The sequence below is a fragment of the Desmodus rotundus genome, chromosome 2 (assembly GCF_022682495.2).
Source record: "Desmodus rotundus isolate HL8 chromosome 2, HLdesRot8A.1, whole genome shotgun sequence".
NCBI classification, from domain to species: domain Eukaryota; kingdom Metazoa; phylum Chordata; class Mammalia; order Chiroptera; family Phyllostomidae; genus Desmodus; species Desmodus rotundus.
In genome coordinates this window covers 177642305-177665069 of record NC_071388.1, presented here as the reverse complement: position 1 = coordinate 177665069, position 22765 = coordinate 177642305, and the positions used below count along the sequence as shown (strand labels likewise).

Genomic DNA, 22765 nt, shown 5'->3' with positions numbered 1-22765 from the left:
AAAATTCAGAAAGTAGTATGTGACTAGCTGAAGTCTGTTCCAAGTACATTCTATTAAACTCTCAACTCAGACACATACGTCATTTTATTTTTCTTGGAGTCTCCCAACTCCATTTTCTACCTGTAATAGGATTCTTTTCCCTATCACACAATCCTATCACTGAGCAAGACTCAGGTGATTTCCTTTTTTTGGAAAAAAATGTGGTAAGGCCCACGGAGGAAATTCCATAAGAGAAAAAAAAAGTGAACAAACGAAGTCTTAAGAAATTCTCCCACCCCAGCTACTCCATGGCTTTCATTCCCCCGTCAGCGTTTCTTCCCCTCAGAATCTGTGTGCGAACGTGTATCTGAGGGTAGACGTCCTTTCTGTTTCTCATTTGCGTTTTCACATACCAGGTTGCCTTGTTGTGAACTCCTCTTCACTGCATTTTTTGCTCCCAGCATTGTCAGCCACTTGTCATTCCTCAAACCTAACATAGTCATTTTTCATACTTCACTTTGACCCTGATGTCCTTGTAAGCAAAATGGAATTTACACGGTAGGTCAGGTGCTAGAGTTTCAGCCTCTTCTCCAGATTCTTTCCTTATGAAGTTTTAGATACCCTCATTTTTCTTGTCTATAATTTTCCTTGGTGTTTTATAATTTAAAGTTTTCACTTGAACCCTATCATTCCTTTTTTTTTTTTTTTTGCCTCTGATCTCCCTAGGGGGTCTTGTATCTGTAATATCCTCTCACCAATTCACTAAAGACTCTCTCTTCCCCCACTTAAAAATGTTTCAGAAAGCCATGAGGACTCCGTGTCCCATGGGTGTAGGTAGCTGAAGCCCTCAGGTTCTGCCCTGATTAAGTAAAGCAGTCTCACTGTACTCCTTTCTTTATAACCTCATTCCAAACATTAAAACTATTTACCTCTTTATGCGTATTTATACAATGAAATGATTAGCATAGGGCCTGTTATATCCATTATCTGATGCGTGGCTCTAATTTTGGATGTGCTCCAGATAAAATGTCCATTTCGCTATTCCGGGTCAAGACATGGATGAGATTAAGAATCGCGATCGTTCAGTTTGTTTTGGACAGTCCTGGAATGTAACAGTTAGACTTGGAATGAACGTTCTACAGAGAGCTGAGCTCCATAGAAAATGTGCCTGGGAGATATATATATATATATATATATATAAAATAACTAATATATATATATATATATATGTAAAATAACTGATTGTTCTTTTGTGGATTTTTTAAAAGGCTGGATTACAGTGGACCTTCCAGAGAGTTTTTCTTCCTGGTATCCAGAGAACTCTTTAACCCATATTATGGCTTATTTGAATATTCAGCCAATGACACATACACAGTACAAATAAGTCCCATGTCTGCTTTTGTCGACAATCACCATGAATGGTAAGTAATGTTTTCCCTAACACTTTGATTCTGTTGATTTCTGTGATATTAGTTTTTATAGGAATCCACATTTTTAACATTTTTCCCTTGAGACAATTATATTTTTAATTAAACATCTCATTTGACTCTTGTTTTTGTTGTCAAATTATATGTACAGGCAGTCTCTGAGCTAAGAATAGATTGTGTTTCATAACACCAATTTCAGGTGAGCTGGGTAGGATTCAAAAGGTTTCATCAAAGGAAAGTGGGATCGCCGAAGCCCTCTCTGCACCTTTGGGCATCCCTGAGCTCTGGGGTGGGGTCAGGGTGAGTAGGCGGAAGTCCTGGACCAGGAGTCAGACAACTTCTAGAGCAGCCCATGGGGGAGTGGCTGACACTGGGGGAGGGACAGAGGATGGGGGACCTGGAGTGACTGAGGACAGAAGGGCAGGAGTATGGGGTCAGAGCAGAGGCCACTTAGCCTATTAGCCTTTTAAAGTTTCTGACCAGTGATTGCCCCTTTTTCTAGTTTCTCACAGAAAATCATCAAGGGAAGCTGGTACAGGTCTCCTGTCTCTGGATTATTTATTCTGAAAATCCCAAATTGCACTCTTACCAAACATCCTTATGTTTAAAAAAAAATCCTGCATGTATAGACTTTAAATACTTTTATAACCCCTGTTTGCTTGTTCCTGCTCATTTGCACTGATAGTGACAAAAACAAAAGACAAAACAAGAGTAGGACTCATGAAAAAATTCCTTTGAGTCATGAGGTTAATATTGGTGGGTGGAGGGCATTAACTTTTAGGACTTATTTCTCAAACTAACTTCCGTTTAGCTGCAGTTTGGAGTCTTCCCAATTATAGCTGTTGCCGTTATGCTAACATAAGTGGAAAAAAAGGAAAGCAAAGCTGAGGGACATGAATCCTGAAGTGGCTGCCTGATGTTAAAATTACAAACGGACAGTATGAGCCTCAGGATGGATTTACGCTCTTGGAAGGCGTGAGATTTTCAAAGACCTAGAAACTTACGTACTTTTGAAAGAGAAAATAAGGGTCCATCTCAAGTCAGAGAATCCAGTCATAACAGACATATTTAATAAAGTTTCCAAAGTGATTCAGAATAGACTTGAGCTTTGAAATTTTAGAGAACAGAATGTCCCATGAGGAAACTCCCCCAAATGTCCACATGCATAATTCTTGCACGGTGACAGTTATCATCAGAAGTGGGATTTGAAGGAGAATAGGGGCAGGAAGTTTTTCACTCTGAGATTGGGATTTTCTCAAAAGGGAATTGCTACTGGGTTTGTATCGGAGAAATCCTGCTGATATTGTTGCAAACGAACTAGAAGACGCCTCCTACCATCGTTGGTCTCATTCTGTCAAAGTCTCTTAGAAGTGGTTTGGGGAAATTTCACTGACATGCTCACAGGGAACTCCTGATGGCCGTGTGGGGTGCTGCATAGTGGACATCACTGACACGGGTGAAGGTGGAGCAGTGTCTCTCCGAATAATTGGAGCGAAGCACATTTCTTCAACACGTAGGTGTGACTGTTGGACTAATGAAGACACAGCCTATAGTGCACACTACCTCTCATGTACCTAGTAGGCAGTTAATCTTGGACACTTAGATGGTTAGAGCTGGAAGGCATTCTAGGAAGCAAGTCGAGCTACTTAGAAACTGCTCCATGATATGTAAGTGATCTTGTGCTTTTCCTCCGCAGGTTCCGGTTCAGTGGTAGGATCCTGGGGCTCGCACTAATACACCAGTATTTGTTGGATGCCTTCTTCACACGGCCCTTCTATAAGGCTCTTCTCAGAATGTAAGAGCATTTTTATTGCTCGGGAGTTAGCATGCAAGACTGCAACATGTCCTTTATTAGAAAGAGTCATTGCCATTTATCTGCCTGGTACCTCAAATCTGTTGTTATTAAACTTAAGAGTGGTTGAGATGTCTGAAACCAATGCAGTTTCAAATATAAGTACTGTGTTTTTCCTGCGTCTGACCCTTTATTTCTGTCTTGCTCCCAGTGTCTTAGTTTTGCTGTAATTCAAATAATTTATTCTCATTGGTTGCAACACTTGTTTCTTAAAAACAATTGTACTTGAAATAGAGCACTGGAATTCCTGTGGTATTAATGCCAATTATTAATAGAATAGTTGTGGGTTAGTGTGGGTGACTCAGCCCCCTATCTGTTATGAGATGCACTTTATATTTTGCTTTATGCAAACTTTCAACTGCTTGCTCTTGGTTCACATTTTCATTCTCCTTTGTTTTGTTTTTGTCTTATTTTATTTGTTTGTTAGAGGTGGGCAGTCCTATCTTTTTCTTGAACCCTCCCTATATGCAAGACAGTAATTTATAATGGCAGGTGAACAATTAGCATTCACAGAACTTTTCTTCATTGTTATCACAATGGAAGATTGCAATAACTGTAAAATACAAAGCAAACAGTTCCTGTCCTGTAATCAGGGGTAATTGGCAAGGCTGAACAAGAGAAGGCAACTGTCTCTGGGGGTGGCGGCTCAAACTTGCAATGAGAAAGCACAGAATGAGTGCTTGGTTCTGTGTAGCTCATTCCCTAAGTGAGACCACGTACCTGCTTTCTGTAAAACAGAAGCCCAGATCTCAAAAGATAAGGTGTTTCTAGTGGACTCTTAAGAAGGTCAGTAGGAAGACTTTGGCCATCTTCCCTTATGATATCTGGGCCCCTGGGCAACTGGGCATCCTCTTCTGTGGTTCCCCTGGCTCATTGTCTATCTTCCCACCGCATCGCCTTCTCTCTCATCTTCGCATCAAGCTCCCTGTGGGAGTAGTCTGTACCAACTGTTGGCACACCCCCTCCGCACACTGTGCCTGGCTTCTCTCTACCAGTAACCTGTGGAAGCTTTTAAGGAATATTTTTTAGATCTTAGCAGACCACCTGCTGCTTTTCATCCTGTTGACCACCCCAGCACCCACCCGTGTATCTGAGTCTTACCTCCATGGTGCTACCCTGTCCCTGTTCTCCTTTGCTTTTTCGTCTCCTTTGTGAGCTTCTCTGATCTTCCCTTACACCTCAGTGTCCCTGAAGCTTCCGCTCTTGGCCCTCTTTTCTCGCTCAGTGTGTTCTCACGGGGAAATCTCTTCCCCTGTTCCCTCTCCTGCTGACTCTCAGATCTGTACTCCCGGTTTTCATCTCCCTTGAATTGTAGGCTCAAGCAGTCAGCATTCCACCGAATATCTCACAGGCATGTCAAAATCCACATGGTGAAAACAAGACTCATCAATTTCCCCTGACCTAAAAATATACCTTTTCCCATGTGCCCAGTTACAGTTCCTGGTCCCAGTATCTCAAGTCACTCTGGTCAGAAATCGGGAATTGCCCTCAAACAGGAATGGCGAATACGTAACATGTGCCCTGCTCTTCCCCACCTCCCACCCCATCCCTACAACAGAGTTCTCGAATTGTTTATGGAACTGTTTCCTGCTGAACTTGCTGTGGCCTCAGGAATTTTTCCAACCTATAGCCCTCAAGACTGACAATTCACCAAAGATGGCTTGCAACACGGGTTTATTTGCCATTCCCTATTTTAGATATCTTTCCTTATATCCCCCAACAAACCCATTTACTAATTTGCATGTTTGCCTCCTAGATAATTTTTAAATTCATCTTCTCCTCTCCATCTTTTATAACTGTGTCCTAATTAAAACCCTTATTTTTTCCAGCTTACTGTGGTGGTCTATAAATTGTTCTCCACCCTTTAATAATAACCATACCTCCCCTCGTTCTAAGTAATCCTATATACACTGCGACTTCCAGAGAAATAATTTAAAGTCACAGCTCACATCTGATTGTGTTATTCCCTATGTTAAAACCTTTCAGTAAGTTCTAAATCATGAAGCTGCTTAGAATGGCCTGCTCCCAGCCCCTAGCCTCATTCTCTGGACATTCTCTTGTGGTTAACTCTCTGGTCCTGCTAATAGGCTTGGAGTATTCTGCATACTCCATGCCTTTGTGGTTTGTTCATGTTGTTCTGCTCTTCTCCTTTGTCTTTGCCCTTATCCTCCTTTTCATCTATTCCCCTTTACTTCTCTAGCTTTTAAACATCCTTCAAAATTTAATAGAGGTGTCATCTACACCAAAAAGCTTTTCCTGAATCTCCAGGTCAAAGTAAATGTCCTTGATGTTTGTTGTCAGAGTTCTCTGTATTTACCTTTTCTTTTTTCTAATTGGGGTATAACATACCTATTAAGAATTGCACAAATTATAAGTGTGACCCACCCTAGTCTATTACTAATCACCTTATATTATCAATTTGTGTGCCTGCCTCCCCATTATCTCCTTCAGGGCAATTAGTGTTTAAGAAGTAGCTGTTAAGATATCTGGCACATACTTGATGCCTACTAAATGTTTAGACTGAACCAAACAAAATTACCTTTGAAATGGCGTGATGGGAGTAAATTTCAAAACAACTATAGCAAATCAAATGTTACCACCTTACATTTACCTAATAGTAACTCCACCTCATGTAGATCCTCACTCAGCAAGAAAAGAAGAGGAGAGAACTACAGAAAACCATTATAATTGTAGAGAGAGTCTGTGGCTTGCTGTTTCCAGGATCACAGGAAAATAAGAATCATGAAGGAGAAGGGGATGCACATGATCATGGGTCATATCGTTCTTTGGGGCAGGCAGTTAAAGTATAGCATAGAAACATGCAAAGAATTTCTGATTTGGGGAACAATACTTTAAGATAGTATAACGTAGCCAAAAGAATACTGGACACAGTTGTCAATCCAAGTTCCAGGTCCTGCTCTGGCATTAACTGGGTGACTTTGCCAATGGCTGTCACTCTTTGCACCTCCAGTTCTGTGTGTCTGAAAGGAAAGACAGACTGAGTGATTCCTAAGGCATTTTATAAATATCCAGGATTTTTAAATTTTCTACCAAATTCTGAATTATGTCATTGATTTGGTTACTGAATTCGACTAAGAACATTTTAGAAATCAGGGCCTATTTAGTTGACCTTGTTCTTGTCTTTAACTCTTCGTTTCTTTCCTCATGACTCCGGGTTTTTGCTCCCAGCCGTGCCCACATGTTTACTTCTGTCTGTTTGGCATCTTAGTCTGTGTGACCTGAGTGACTTAGAATACCTCGATGAAGAATTCCACCAGAGCTTGCAGTGGATGAAAGACAATGACATCCATGACATCCTGGACCTCACGTTCACCGTGAATGAAGAAGTCTTTGGGCAGGTCTGTGTATGGGAATAACTGGTGACTGAGTGCAGTAATTGAAGGCTGTTGGTTGGCGAGGAATTAATTTAGTGGCTAAGATCAGATGCCTATTTATTGGTGGCTTGTTGGGCGGTTTAAACCGGGTTTATGCACAGTTACAATAATCTTGGTTGCCAAGTATTCGAATGCCAGCTGCAAGTTAAGATGTTCTCATTTACAGATTGTGATAACTGTGTATTGTAAGTAATCTTTTTATTTCCAACTAAAATATCCATATAAGACATTAGAATGTGTCTTGTCTAAAATACAGTTTTAAAAAGCCCATTCTACCCCAGAATTGAATGTTAAATTACTTAATTAGCATTTGTATTTAACTCTCATTCCTATTTCTGAACTGAAATTGATTGTTTTGAAGCTGAGGGAAAGTAAACAATATTTTGGTGAAGGTTTGAAAACACATTGATTTTTCACAAAGCTGATGAAAGGGTTGCATAAAAGATTTCTTTCAGAAATTGTATACTAGTTTGTAAGTAATATTCTTTTTTAGACATTAATATTTGGTTGCTTTTCTGAGTTCCACATTTTGGAAAAGAAGTTCTCAATGTAACGTCCAGTTGAATGCAATTTTGTTTCCTTACAGTAAATCTTAAATAGGGGCTTTCTATATGTGGTTGATTCTGAACCCTAAAGGAATTCATGAAAATATGTTTTTGTCAAATATTAAACTAGTAGTGGGCCAGAGTCTGGAACCGATTTATTGTCATTTAAAACAATTATCCTGTCGTTTAGTCAGGATTTTGAAAACTTAACCTTCAGCACTTGGAATATATACTTTTTTAAGCACCGAGGCTTTTAGACATCAGCCTAATGCCCAGTTTTTACTGAGCTTTGGTGTGCGCCTGGGCCCCGCGCTGGCTCCTCATGGCCTCCCCGTGGTAGCAGCGTTCTCAAGGGTATTGTGTTATGGGCAGTCCTTCTGCTTTTTCATCCCAGATTACCGAGCGAGAATTAAAACCAGGGGGTGCCAATATCCCAGTCACAGAGAAGAACAAGAAGGAGTACATCGAGAGGATGGTGAAGTGGAGGATCGAGAGGGGCGTCGTGCAGCAAACGGAGAGCTTAGTGCGTGGCTTCTACGAGGTAAAGGCAGTCAGCAGGCGTGCGGTTCTGCGGTCTGCTATCAGCGATGCCACAGCCCATCTCACCGTAGTTGATACATGGGCTGTGTTTCCATCTTTCTTTGGCTGTGTTTACTGGTGCTCTTTCCATTTAGAGCCTCCAATAATTTTTTCCTATATGTTTCAAGAACACACACAAAAATCTTAATGCCCTGTTATAAGAGATTATTGGAACAAAACGGCCCGAATTCAAATAGCATTTGACAGTTTAATGATTACTGATCACATTTCGGTCATGTGTCTTACTCACGCTTCGGTCATGTGTCAAATCTCATGCTTGATACGCAAAACAATAGAATCTGAGCGTCTGAATGGTTGTCACAAGCATTCCACGTGGCTTCTTCTGTAGAAGCACTACATCTTTTTCAAGAGAGAAAAACAAACTGGATTAATCAGTGCTCAATTATAAATTACAAATTCTGTTGAGGGAAATCTCATCAACCTTGTACTAAAAGTATCTTATATTTGGAGAGAGCTTTGGGGTTTCTGAAGTACCCACACAGAGTGTAGCCGTAGTCCTAGTATTCCCCAAACTCCTTGTGCCCTCGTTTTCTGATGAGGCTTAATTATAGCTGAGATTTATCCAGGTTCTTGAGCCATGCCCTGTATTCTCTTTATTCCATAGGTGGTGGATGCCAGGCTGGTATCTGTTTTCGATGCAAGAGAACTAGAACTGGTCATCGCGGGCACAGCGGAAATAGACCTAAGTGATTGGAGGAACAACACGGAGTACAGAGGAGGTGAAATTTTTTTGATTTGTAGATGGCTAGATTTTACGTGTGAGGTTAAAGGGAGGCAGCTGGTGCGGCATGCTGGTCTGAATCCAGGACAGGCGAAAACGTTGCCCTCTGATCGCAGGTCTCATGCAGTCTCCTTTGAGACCTTGGGCAAGGTGCCTTCCCTTCTCTTCCTAGTTACCTCATCTGTCAAGGGGAGGAAGGGCTGTTTACACACTATCTAAGGATGTCACAAGGCTTAATTGTTGGTGAAGAAATGTGACCATCAGAACACTAATTAATTGTTTTATGGTGTTGGTAGTAAAGCTCCAGGGAACTCAAACTCCACCTATGTTCTACCTTCATTCTGAAACTCGAAGAGGCATACCCTCTGTGCATTCTAATAAGCAAACAGTTTTTCTTCATTTAACTGTACTACTCAGCAGTGGTAATTCATAGTGGAAACACATGAATGGAATAAGACATGGTTCTCAAAATTTAAGTTTATTGAACAAGCCCTTCTACTTTCAAGCATTAAGTCCAACTAAAGAGGAACTGCTGTTTAAAACTGCACCATATGACAATTCACCAGTTGGGAAGCTTTAGAGAAGTGGCCTTTGTACAGATCAGTACACATTTTCAATTCGTAGTTGGGACCAGAGCCATTTCAATTTGATTGCCGAATCAATATACTTTGAAAGGGACCTGATGGTAACCCAGAGTTAAAGTTTTATCTAATAATCTTAAGCAAAGAAAGAATATATGTTCTGAAATTTATTGTTGTGTTAGGAAGTCCTTGGAAAGTCACGACAAACAACGGTTGTTTTTGTTTAGCTTTTGGTTTTGGCTTTTTAACACAGAATGTAAAAAGTTAGCAATGGTTCTAAACTTGGAGAGTGAAAAATACAAACATTAAGTCGCCGAGGTAATCATTTATTTAGCAGAAGAAACTGAGTGCTCATCGTTCTCCATTTATCTGTAAATTGAAACAGGGATGTAAAGAAAACAATTTCAAAAGTTCGGAGTAAAAGATAACAACATTTGCTATATTGCTTTTGTTTTTGTCTATGGTGCTTGGCTCTCCCAACTCATCACTGTAGCTGCGGGCTGCCTTTGCTCACCCGTTTTCTCTGAGAGGCAGTGTTAAATCGTGGCTTCCATTGCTGCTATTTCTGAAGTTCAATTGCCATAAGTCCAATGGCCCAATGTATATAATCCATATATGGCCTTGGTTATTATAACTTGATTAATCAAATTACTTTCACTAATTAGAACACAATTTCTCCCACATGCTACATAACTTACATCTTACCCTAAGTACTATTAGCTCATTTCCCCCACCCCGGGGGAGTCTAAGAGCAATGCCTGGATCTCTTTCTTCTCCAAAGGTTACTAAGCCTAACTAGTTTAATGGTAAACAGTAAGGAAGGACCCCCCCCCCCAAAGCCTCCCACCACTGAAACATGTGAGGAAAAATTCAAATTACAGTAGTTCTACCCACCTTCTATTTGGGGCTTACTTCTTCTAACTCAGAATTAGAGTAGCTTTATGCACATTGAGTATGTCAGTTAATTGGTTTGAACCACTAATTGTACCTTAATCTCTGTCAGCCTTCTCTGTGAACTTAATTTTTCAAGGTTTGGAATCTACAACTACTTCCTTAATCCATCCATGGGATGATACTTTTAACATTTTATTGAATTCTACTTAAGTATAGAATAAAAATAACATTTAAGTTGATAATTATTTGGGATTTATTAGTAGAAGAAATTAAAGTAGTAAAATTACTTTTACTTTTTATTAATAAAAAATCTGATTTAAAAATATGAACATTATTAGTAGTTTAAAACAGTTTGCAGTTATGTATTAATTTGTATAATTATTTGATTAACGTGTCTCTCTTTTACCAGAAGCCCTGTGAGGGTCTGTTTTCTTTGCCACTGTGCCCCCAAGCTTAGTGCGGCGTTTGGCATAGTGATATACAAAAATGGTTTCTTAAATGAATGACCAAAAGAGTTAGCATTTCCAATAACAGCAGCTATATTTTCCAGAAGTGATAGGGTTAAAACAGCTCATTTGCTGTTCTTCTCTCCACTAGCTTCATTTACTGACTGCTGAAAGGAAACAGCAGCCTCTTGGTTTCGCTCAGTGTTGTTTTCATTTGACTTTCCACGCTCATACAATCGTGATTACGGTGTTATTCCTTAGTCTTAAATTATAAGCAGCCTTTAAAGAATCCAAGATGAGGATATATGTCTGGGCGGTCTTTGGTCAGTGTGGCATGGTGGCTTAAGATAGAAAAGTCACAGTAATATGGACTTTTGTGATTGGTTCGATAGGGTATCATGACAATCATATTGTAATTCGGTGGTTCTGGGCTGCAGTGGAAAGATTCAACAATGAACAACGACTAAGGTTGTTACAGGTAAGATGCCATTAGTTCATCTTTTTAATGCATTAATATAATTATTGTTGGAACTGCATATTTTAATCATCGTTAAGTATACCCAATAAATACATTCACGTTTACGTGCACACGTGAGGTACGCTGTTTCCAGGCTCTTCAGCTTGCACGGTTCTTCGGCTCCATCACTATGCAGATCATCCCCAACCAAGTGCAGGCATCTCATTAGGGTTGTGAGGAAGTACCAACTCCAGTCCAAGAATCCCAGAAACAACATCTGCCTTCCGGGCAGTTTGGCCCTTTCAGAAAGAGGTCCCAGGGTACTCTGCAGGCCAGCATCCTTCGCAACAGATGATCTTCATTCATCCCTTAAGAAGTGACCCAGTTCCTTGATAAAGAGTCCTTTCTTTTTCTCCATCTAACTTTCAACAAATTAGAGGTAACAATGAAGTTCAAGAACACTGGAAAAACTAACTCATTTTCTTGCCGTGTTTGTAGTTACACAGGGAAATTGCTGTTTGGTTGCAGCTAAAAAACATCAGACGTGAAGAAGACTTCTGGATGCTCAGAGTCTTACAAGTAGACTGGGTCTCAGCTCCTTTGGATCAAGGATCTGGCCCTCAAATTTTCAGGCCCAGAATTTTTTTTTTCTTTTGTTGTCCTTTTGTTTTTTTAATTCGCCATGGGTTGATTAGGGACTAATGCTAACTAGACTTAGATTAATTGATACACCCATTCATTAATGTGTAGTGGGAACTATACCTGGTTTAAGATTCTGAGCTGGTCAGCTGTACAAGATGCTTCATCTTCCCCAAACCTCCACATCCCCTTCCCCTTTATAACAGACTGTGCTTCCCCGGTTCTTTGTCAGAGTTCTCATGTTACGGTTTTTCCATGACTATAAAGATCTGTCTTCCCAGCTTTCCCCGGTAGCGAGCAGCATGCTGCTCTTCCCGGAGCTCTGCATGTGACTGATGCCATGCCTTCCTTAGCAGCCGCCTCTTGGCTTCACCTTCTTCTGTTCTCTCGGGTTGACAGTTTGTTACAGGCACATCCAGCATTCCCTATGAAGGATTTGCTTCTCTTCGAGGAAGTAATGGCCCGAGAAGATTCTGTGTGGAAAAGTGGGGGAAAATCACCGCACTTCCCAGGTAAAATGGAAAACAGTATTTCTTTACTGTCGTTACACTGTTCTAGGAAAGACCTTAACTTATGTATATGAATCACTGTTGTATGTTAAAAGTTTGAGAGAGTGGGAAAAGCTTTTAGGACAAGTTTATTTCATTTGCTGATACATCTTTCTAAATGAAGAAAAAAGATCTTCCTGATCATAGTTAACATGCATACATACATACATATATTAACATACAAAATGCAACACAGCCAAAGCACTTGTTAGCTTTAGCAAAGCAACGTTGGTCTTCATACTGTGGTTTCTTATGATGTGGCTCTAATGCAGATGTTTCCAGAAACTCTAAGTTTATACTTATAACTGTTTAGGATCCCTTCACTAAAAATTACCACTGGGATTTGTAAGGAATATTAAACCATGTGAATGTGTGGATACCTCTGTAGCTTCTATCAGACTGCCGTGGGAATGCTCTCTGCACTGCATTCTCATTCATAACAAGATGACACATGTTGATGGAGTGGAAAAAATTGCTTTACCACTGCTACTAATATATGTGAGACTCTTACCTTACTACTTAGAGATAAGGCAGCATTTATGAATAAAAAATTGCTTGGGGTTGAATAAAGATAACTGGGGCTGGAACAAAAGAGAAGGAGGGTGCAAGCGAACAAAAGCAGAATGAAGAAGAGTTGGTTTTAGAACTCCTTTCTCCAATCAGCAGTAATAATGAACTTTTGAAGTAAAAAGGACCTCAGATTGCTTCTCATTTTACTACTAATAAAACTGCAATTCGGAAAGGTTAAATGATCTTCCCAATTTGTGTGGTTCTGAGTTTCCTTAAGTACAAACAACTTTAAGAAACCTGTTACCAAGACTTTCTTCTTACCAACTGCAAAACACCAGTTTTTAAGAATGGTGTTGTCAGCATCAACACACGTGAAGAGTACAGTGCTGGAAGCCCAGATGCGGAGAGCAATGACTACCGCCAGCGCAGGGTGGGCCGAGCCCCCTCAGCCACCTTGCTGCATCTCAACGGTGAACGGCACTGCACTCAAACACCCAAGTATTACCTGGCGTACTTGATCTTCCAAGTTTGGCAGACTATAATTTCATTGTGTAAAGAACTCCTCTATTTTATTTGTGCCTGAATCGTGTTCTTTTTCCCCTTAAACTCATACTTGCATCTCAAAAGCAGATTTTCACGCTCTGAGCAGGGCAGCTCATTCACCTTTTCAGGAACCTCAAGCATTAGCATCAAGGAGGCAGGAAAGGGCAGATCGATTGTGCCCGTTTTCTTAAAATCTGTTTTTGAAACGATTTGCTTGTGCAAAGCAGATGGAATGCACTGTAACAAGAATCAGATCAGCTGTTCACATTTAATCACTGCAGTTTTCACCAAACCTGGTGAGCAGGGAGAGGCGGTTTGGTATAGACATGAAAGTGCAGCTTCGGAGAGACTGGGTTCCATCCAAGTTCTGTTCTTACCCGCAATAGTGTCTTGGAGAAGTTGCTTACTCTTTCTGAGCCTCGGTTTCCTCCTCTTCCTTATAGGTTGGAAATGCTGAGGATTAAATGAAATCATTCATCTAAAACACTTACTGCTGATCCTGGCCCTGGATAAGCATCCAGTTAGTGGCTAATGGCCACCATTATGATTTCTGTAACCGTCATTTATAATACGTAGCAGGCAGTAGCGTACTGGAAAAAGCACAGGGTTGGGAGTTAGAAGACCTGGATTCTAGTCCCACCTCTGCCACCAGCTCACTCTGGGACCTAGAAGACCCCTTGATTTCTTGACCCGTTTCCTCGCCCATAAAAGGCCAGGGGGGGATGGTATAATAGGTTTGGTTGAGCAAGAAATAACACCAACAGCTGGTTGAAGGATCTCGGGGGTCGGGCTGGATTTACTTTTTTACTTCCCCAGGAGCTCCAGGAAGTTCGTGTGCTGACTCACTAGAAGCAGGGGTGTTCTTCGGTGTTGTTGCACACACACAGTTGGGCAACAGGCGTTGTTGTTTCTTCCCTTCTTTATTATGACCTAAGGCTGCTTCTAGATTCTTCGTTTTACCCAGGTTATAAAATAGCATAAGTAAAGATGAGATGAGGCACATCAGGAAAGCAGTCTGTGTTCATGTGTCTATAACAAGTTCTAACTTTTCAGGTCTGATAGGTGGAAAGAGCTGCTTGGCTATTCTACTTCTCATTAGTCTACGCATATAACCTAGTTTAACAGGCATGACTGCTGATCCAAGCCCTCTGATGCACTAGCTCTGTGAGCCTAAGCAAGGGCCTAGATCCATCTCCGAAGAGGAGGAATAACCGTGCTGTGCTCAGAGTATTTGTGAGGACTGAGATACTGTGTGTGACAGTCCTCAGGCATAGTAGGTTTTTGTTATCTTTTTAACCTTTTACCCTAAATCTTCTGTAAGCCACCATGGTGCTGTAACTGTTCAGATGTGCTCCACAGAAAAAGTACATTTGGTGAGACACAATAAAAAGAACCTTACCACCAGAAATGATTTCTTCACTGATAACATTTTCATCACTCTTTGGGACATGTGGGGTGTTACTTAGGTATGAAGGAGATCTGTAAGATTGGCTCTGGTGTAAAGAGATTGTCTTCTATGGCTGAGTCCATTTGCCCTTCCAGCAGAACAGTTTCTGGTAGGTTTAAGCTGAAGAACTGGAGTGGTTTGTGTCAAGCTGGTCAACCCTACATTATTTCTTTTTCTTAGTAGTGAGATGGTGTTTATTTAAAATGTAACATTGTATACACAGGCGACGAAATAGATGGATGTCCTTCTTACTTAAAAAAATCAGTTCTCTAAAAAGTCTGGCATCATCTCAGGTCAGGCAGGGGGCTGCAGCCTGGAATGCTGGAAGTAGCTGTCAAGGACGAGGGCAAGCAGTGCTGGCAAACTGAGGGCACCGTAGCCTTTCTAAACATGGAGGCTTGAGAGCCTTTCAGCCTTTCAAGCAGGCGAAAGCGGGTCTCATCTTTCCTCAGATGTCCTAGTCTCACTTTGCAGTAGCGTGAATACAACACTACTCACCACGTGGGCCAAGAAGTATGAAGTTATATATGGGTTGCCTCGGAAGCCAGTGCAAGTTGAATCAATGGTCCTTTTTCTCTCTTGTGGTAATAAAGTAACTAGAGACCCAGATGATAAATAATGATAGAGGCAGACGGGTGTCTCCTTAGAGGCTTCTAGCCTGAACACATCACTGCACTTCCTCTGCTTCGTGGTCGGTAGTTAGCTGTGTCGATTTCCTGTCCCCCAGTGTTCTCGTGGACTTATGAGACAGTAAATTCACTTTATGGCAATTGCTCTTAAACATTCTGAAAAATGGGCTGCTGCTGTGCCAGCCTGGAAAAAGCAGGGCAAATCTTCTCTCCTAGTGAGGTATGGGGTTGATATGCTCATCTCTGAGGCCGGGGAAGATAACAGAAGAGTTGGAGAGCTTCAGTCATGATGTTCTTTTAAATGGCACACTGGTTCTGCCAAGGGGGGAAGCCTGGGTTTGTTTGTTTTTTTTAATGATTCTGTCTGGAGAGTATTATGAATGAAATGCTGACCCAAATTAAGAAGTAAGAAGCGAGAGTTAATTATGAAATGAGTATCTCAGGGAGATGGTTTTTCCAGTGGAATAGAACTGAAAAAGATAAAGTTATTTTTTTAAGAGAAAAAGACAACATTTTTTCATTTTTAAAACTCTGCTTTTTATTCTTACAAAAAGTAAACTGTTCACAAAAAAATGCCCAGATGTTAAAATATATATATGTGTGTGTCAAAAATCCACTACTGAGATATTCTTTAAACATTTTGGAGTGTATGTTTGCACTCATTTCTATATACACACCCACTTTTAAAAATGGAAAACAATATATGAACAATAAAAATATATATACACATATAATCATACTGTTTGCAACCTCTTCTTGTTTACCAAATATCACTAATCATGAACATCTTTCCATGTCATTAAATATTGCTCCACAATGTCATCAATAATTCAGTGTTTTTCCTCCTCAGTGCAGAGAGCATTGTCTACTGTCAAAGTGAGCCATCAGCTAGGAAACATAAAAATAACTGAGGAGTCCTGGAATATAGTGTCACTTTCTTTAATTAAAAATGTTTCAGCATAAGAGATAGGCTCCGGAAGGCCCCTTGGTGCCCCATCTTTTCGATAGTTGCCTCGAGGCAATCCCCTTGGTCGCCCCAGCACCCACACCTGCTGGGCAGCTGAGGTGCCTTGCGGTCTCAGAGGGGATTGGCAGGAGATCCTCATGTCTAGTCTGCTCCATAGTTCAATGTCTGATAGAAGGTTGTCTTCAACTCTTCCCCCCTCTTCCCTCTCATTCAGTTCTTCTGTACTATCTGGCAAGAATATTTTAGGTTTTTACTTTATTCCATCATTGAATCAGCATGTGCTAGCAAAAATGTATCAGTGATGTCAAGTAATGGTACCTTATTAAAAATCCTTCAAAGTGTAATCCAAATGTGCATTTGGATTAGTCTTTACTTTGGGAAGTGGGTAAAATGATCAGAAAAACATTGTGTCTAAAAGGGGACTCTTGAGTCATTAATGTAAAAAGTAGAACTCCTGAACTATTTGGTGATTATATGATGGAATGAAGAAAATTTCAGTTGCTGCGAGCAACAAAGAATAGGACTGGCTGAGTCAAAATGACTAATGGAGATCGGGAGCTGTTCCACAAGTCACGTTTTCAGTCACGTATATCTGTGACTGAAAAGCATCACCGCTCTTAAGGAATGGTTATAACCCTTTCCTTGGCCTCAAGAACAAAAACTAGTTTGGGTTCGTCTCTTCCCACCACCCTAGTCCACTACATCAGCACCTCTCACCCGGGCCACTGCAGCAGCCTGCTGGCTGAATTTCTGCTTCTGTTCGTACATCCTGTTCATTCGGCGCCCAGCAACCAGAGTGATCTGAAATCTCAAAAACTGCTTATACCTGCTTATACCTTCCAGTGGCCTAGAGTGAAATCCAGACTCCTTGATAAAGACTACCTGGTACCCGGCCTGGTCTGGCCTGTCACTCCAACCTCAACAGGTACACTCTTCCTCCACCTGCTACGGCCACCAGCCTCTGTCCTGCTGTTCTTCACTGTTCCAAACTCAGTCCTGCCTCAAGACTCTGGAACTTGATACCTGAACTCTTTCCTGCTGGTTGTTTACCTGGCTGGCTCATTCTCATTGCCAAGGTCTCAGCTCCCACATGATCTGCTCAGAAAGGTCCTCCAGGCTTCTTCCCCAAGTGCCTGTGTCACTCTGTCACACTTTATTTCCTTCATAGGACTTACCCCAGTTCAGTCATTGTGTTTACTTGTTGGTTCACTTGTTGATGATCTGTTGCCCCCTCTAGGATGTAAACCTATGGGAACAATGCCTGTTTGAATTGAATCTGGCTTTGCTCCCAGTGCTGAGTCCTAGCACATAATTGGCACTCAATGAATATTGTTTTTCTTAAATTACAGATTCTTAAACTGGAGGTGACTCTGCAGCACTCCAGATAAAATATGCCAGAGTCACTTTTGTGTCTCTCTATCCTCATCTGAACAATTGGGGTAGATAACAGTAATTATGTTACAAATTTATTTTGAAGAGTAAATGAAATAACACATACAAAGTGCTTAAAATGATGCCTAACACATCATTCAATAAATTTAACCCTTATTATTATTGTTCCCAATGCCTCGCCTTCAAAGCTGGCATGGTATTTCATAGTGTTTAGGTGGGCAAGAAAAGATATATTTCTATTTTGCTTGGACTTCTAAGAGTTCTCATCCTGGAGCAGTTCCTGACCAAGTTTTCTTCTATTGGCATGAATTTCCTACATTTAAAAAGTATGTACTCTTCATCTTTTCCCAGGACCAACCACAGGTGAAGATGTTACCTGCTTATAATGAATAGTTTCTCCTCCTAGTTACCCCTGGATGCAGGAATTCCCACCGTGGGAACATTCCACACTTTATTTGTGGAGCCAGGCGCCTTTTAACCAAGGTGGCCTAATGAGACCTTAAAACATGACATTAATTCTAACTAGAATTATGAAAGGCTCAAACAAGCCTTTAGACACTTGGCACATATTTACTATGCCTTAATCGCTGTGTGTGTGGACCACAGAGAGGGAAACAAAAGATTTAAATGAACAGATAGCCAACATCATTGCCACCAAAGGGTATATGACAAATTAGTGGGGGTGGTACCTGCCCTAGAATTCCTGTTCATTGATCCACATTTACTGAACACCGGGGGAGGGTCAGGAGTTGTACTGTGATCTCAGCAGGAATTCGTGATCAAAATTTCATGGTTGAAGAAAGTATTAATGGGGACAGGAGGGAAATTATGAATATTTAAAAAGTTATAACAAGTTATATCTTTATTTGTGTTAATAAATCACCTTAGGCTAACAAAATAATCACTGCATTACTTTAATTGAATTTTATCACTGTGCAGTTGGTGACTTTGGATTTCTCGTGCTGATTCCAATCTCTGAATTCCTCATCTACCCCCTACCCATTTCCTGTCCTGATTAATGGCACCTCTGCCCTGTCGCTCCACACCCAGCCACTGGCTCCCTTTCATTTGTGGGAGAAATGGAAATGGTCCTTGCATGAGCACACTTCACTTCCTGATGTGGCCCTGCCTCCTCCTCTGGCTTCAGGTCCAGCCGTGGCTCCTGCCACTCAAGCTCTTGCACTTCTCTGGTTTCCTGATGATGTAATGCTTCCTCACACTTCTGGTTAGTGTGCTGGGGACATTCTTCTCCTTGTTGATCCAGAAAAAGCCTACACAACTACAAATCCTTCAAAGCTTGGCGTAGTGTCCTCTCTAGACTTTCCAGACTCTGCAGAGCAGACTGTAACTCACTGTATTATAATCGTTTGTGTGCAGGGCCCATATGAATCTTTTAGGTTAATTAAACAAAGGTATCTAGTAGTCTTGTGGAGAAATGTGGCCCTGAGCTAGGTAGGGCTCGTGGTTTGGTGAGCAGAGCCTAAGGTAGGCCAAGGTTCAATGCCTGTTCACAGCAGCCAGATCCCCAAGAGCTCAGACTGCACAACATTTAGGTTTAGGGGATCCCATTTGTCCCCTGCAAAAACCCTCCATTTGATGCAATACACCTATCGAGATGTTTTTCCCACTGCTCAGAACGGTTTTTGAGCTCATTGATTTTGATGCCTTCTAGTGCTTCTGCCATTTTTTGTTTCACCTCTTCCACATTGGCAAAATGTTTCCCTTTGAGGGCTTTTTTCATCCAGGGAAACACAAAAAGTCTCTCAGGGTGCAATCCGGTGAATGGGGAGGGTAGGGCATCAGGGTCATGCCATTTTTGGTCAAAAACTGCTGAACACTCAGTGCAGTGTGGGCAGGTGCGCTTGTAAATCACCCATCATGAAATGGGCAAACATGGTCAAAGAGTCTTCAAAAAAAATTCACCGAAGCTGAACGGAGCCTCTCACAATAATGTCAGCTGTTGTGATACAGATGGGTTCCTAGAACCCTCACCTAGCGGGGGGAAGCCTGTACTACAAGGGGCCCACCCTCCTGAAGATAATTCCGGGGTTTTTTGGATCCCCCCCGCCTAATGTATACACACATTTGTCTGTATATATACAAACATTTGTGTGTGTGTGTGTGTGTGTGTGTGTGTGTGTATATCCTCACCCAAGGATATGTTTGTTGATTTTAAAGAGAGAGAAATATCGATTGGTTGCTTCCCATAGGTCAGGGTGCAAGCCCATAACCTAGGTACCTGCCCTGACTGGGATAGAACCCACAACCTTTTTGGTATATGAGATGATGCTCCAACCAGTTGAGCAGTTCAGCCAGGGTTTGTCTGTATATTTTCCCACCTGAGTATAAACTCCCTGTAGGCAAAAACCAGACTATTATTCATCCTCATCTACTGGGGGACCCCTCAATGCCTGGCATTCAGCATTAGCTCAGTATTTGTTCATTCAGTGAATGAAGGAATAACTGAAATGTAATGCCAGTTGAAAAATTAATTTTTATTCATTGGGGCATTTTGTATGGGAATGTCAAGCTTTCCAAATCTGAACTCTTCAAGGGGGGAAATAATGAAAGAGGTTCTACAGGTGAAAGGGCTTGGGTGCTGCCCGAGCACTCATTGGGCCCTGCATTAGGAGGCTCTGGAGCGCCCAGCGCAAGCCCCTCTTTGCCTCCTCCACAGCCTGACTCCTGGCTGGCCCTGCTCTGTGGGACAGCACGCCCTGCCAGCTTGAGTTGCGGGCACCCCTGATGGTCGTAGGGGGAAGCCTGTGGTAAAACAGACAGGTAACATTTGAACTTGACAGGTCAGTTAGGTCAGGAATCCTTACATTTCCAAAGAAATCTTGACATGATGAAGTGGTATGTTCCAAGATCCCATAGGAACTTCCCAGAATGCTTTTAATTACTTGATGAAGAGGCGGGGATAGGAGTAAGGAAACTGAAATCTGAAGAATTATGCACCACTGACAACTGAAAAAGAGAGAGTATTGACAAAACACTTTCTCAATTATAATGCAGATAAAGAGGATTTATTAGATTTGAATACGTTTTGTTTCTAGGGCTGCATTTGCTGAATAAAGTGATGCCCATGGCTTTCTCCTTTTCTCTCTCTCTCCCTCAACTTAAATTCCTGATTATAACTTTGTCTTTGTCTTATATTTTGAGTCCTTACCAAGCTACCAAAAATCAATTCTGGGAAAATAGGGCTAAATGAATAAATAAGGAGAGAGAAAGAGGGGGGGGGGAGAAATACATGAACCTGTGACTCAGTCTGTGAAAATTTGGATGTAATTGTGATACTTCGGCTCACTGGATTTGGAGACTTGACTTGTCTATCTATAGAAAAGAAGAGAGGGTAAGAATGTGACCTCCTGGTTAACATTGGAGGAATCCAGAAAGCACCAAGAGATTTATTAAGTCAGACCAGATGTCTGGGGGGCTTTTAAATTTTCTTTATATTGGTGCCAGCGTGGTTTCCCACAGACAGGTTCAGACCTGCCCTCCCTGAGTGGTTCTGGCTGCACAGATCAAAATGAGGTCAACTCATTACAGCCTCAGTGTGGCTGGCTTGGAAAGATTCGAAAAATGTTCTTTTGTGGAGACTGAATAACTGGATGTGCTTTTGCTGCCAATATCAACATGGTCCAAGGGCCCTCCTGTTATTTTCTGCTGGAGTTTTCTTAGGACATGGAATGGGGCGGGAGAGGGGGTGTGAAAAGCCTCAGAGGATTGTGTTTTGTTTTCCTTTTTTTTTCTTCCTGTTTTTGGCTCATACAGCAAGTCGATGGTAAATATTGGGCAATTTACTTAACCGCACTATTCCTCAATTTCCTTATTAGCAATGCTGTCTTGTTTATAAAGAGTTTTGAGATTTTTGCAAGCACACAAAATGCTGGTGTGGATAGCCAGCTAGATATCTTATTTCTAATCTACTTGATGCCTCTCCAGTAGTGAAGACCACCTGCATCCCACTCACTTGGAGCTATTATGAAAATGCAGAACCCTAGGCCCATCCCAAACCTTCTGTATTAGAACCCCAGGGGATGCAGCCAAAAATCTCCATTGTAAACAAGCTTCTTGGCGATTCTGATCACTCAGTATCTCTGTTCTCTGGGGAGCCTGAGGTAGAACTCAGCACTTAAAAATCCCCTGGTATCTCCCAGGGTTTTTTGGATTGACCCAATGTGGACCATTTGCCCCAGAGCGATTGCATCTTGTGATTGAATCATTTATTTTAAAAAATGTTTGAAGCTTTATTTTGCTTATCCCTGTCCCCAAAACATATGTAAACCTGCAAAGATATTGGGGACTAGCAGTTCACCATCAGGGGTGGGGTGAAATTAACAGTCAGACTTCCAAAAGCAAAAGGGCTGAGCTGATGAGCCTTAGTCTCCCTGCTTTCGGTTTAGTGTTGGACTTCCCCTAGGAACCTAAGATTGAGGTCCTATTCTTGATTTGGCCACTGACTCAGCTTTGACCTTGGGAAAACCACTTAATCTCTCTGCCCAGTTTCCCCCTTTACAATATGTACTTTCTCCATCCTCCTGAAACATTTTTCGGAGGAGCCGTTCAGTGTATTCAGAAGGAGATTTCTGTTACGGTAAGCACAAGCTATACAACCAGAGGTGAATTAGGAAGCAGTGAACGCCTTAGGTCGGGGATCGGTAATGGCGATCATGGCATGACTGAGGTGGGTCAAGCAAGGTTGTCCAGTCCTTCCTTTTGTGCTGAGAACTGAATCTTTAGAGAGAAGAGTACCCAGGCTTATAGATTTATTGGACAAGATACTACAGTGTCTACAAAGATAATACAGAGACTGTAACGAGACGTGGAATTCCTGTTTCTGTGCTCAGAAACCTGGGGGAGTGAAAGGTCAGCTGTTTCCTCCCAGGTTTATCCCCCCACCTGCCCTTGCTGGTGGTGATGTATTATACCACCTTTATGACCCTGGCCACCTTTTCTTGGACCTGCACCTTGAGACCTGTAGGAGTTTCTATTGCTGCATTACAAATGACCACAGACCTAGTTTAAAACAGCACACAATTGTTATAGCACTGTTTCTGTGGGTCAGAAGTCCAGGCAGGCGTGGCTTAGCTGAGTCTTTTGCTCGGTGTCTCACAAGGCTGAGATCAAGGTGTCAGCTGGACTGTATTCTCATCTGGAGGATCAACTAGGGAGTGACCTGCGCTCGAACTC

At 41.6% G+C, this 22765-nt stretch overlaps 1 protein-coding gene across 7 annotated transcripts in view; it reads left to right on the top strand.

Annotated features, from left to right (window-relative positions):
• HECW2 (HECT, C2 and WW domain containing E3 ubiquitin protein ligase 2) overlaps positions 1–22765 on the top strand; it is a 352275-nt gene that overhangs the window by 319179 nt on the left and 10331 nt on the right. For all 7 annotated transcript variants that reach the window (XR_008426201.1, XR_008426199.1, XR_008426200.1 and 4 more), the window contains 7 exons: positions 1248–1400; positions 3103–3201; positions 6488–6617; positions 7593–7739; positions 8403–8517; positions 10833–10918; positions 11936–12048. Coding sequence is in view for 4 of the 7 variants with exons in the window: in XM_053918895.2 (XP_053774870.1) it covers positions 1248–1400; positions 3103–3201; positions 6488–6617; positions 7593–7739; positions 8403–8517; positions 10833–10918; positions 11936–12048 (843 nt within the window). In the remaining 3 variants the exon portion in view is untranslated. The remainder of the gene's footprint in view (positions 1–1247; positions 1401–3102; positions 3202–6487; positions 6618–7592; positions 7740–8402; positions 8518–10832; positions 10919–11935; positions 12049–22765) is intronic.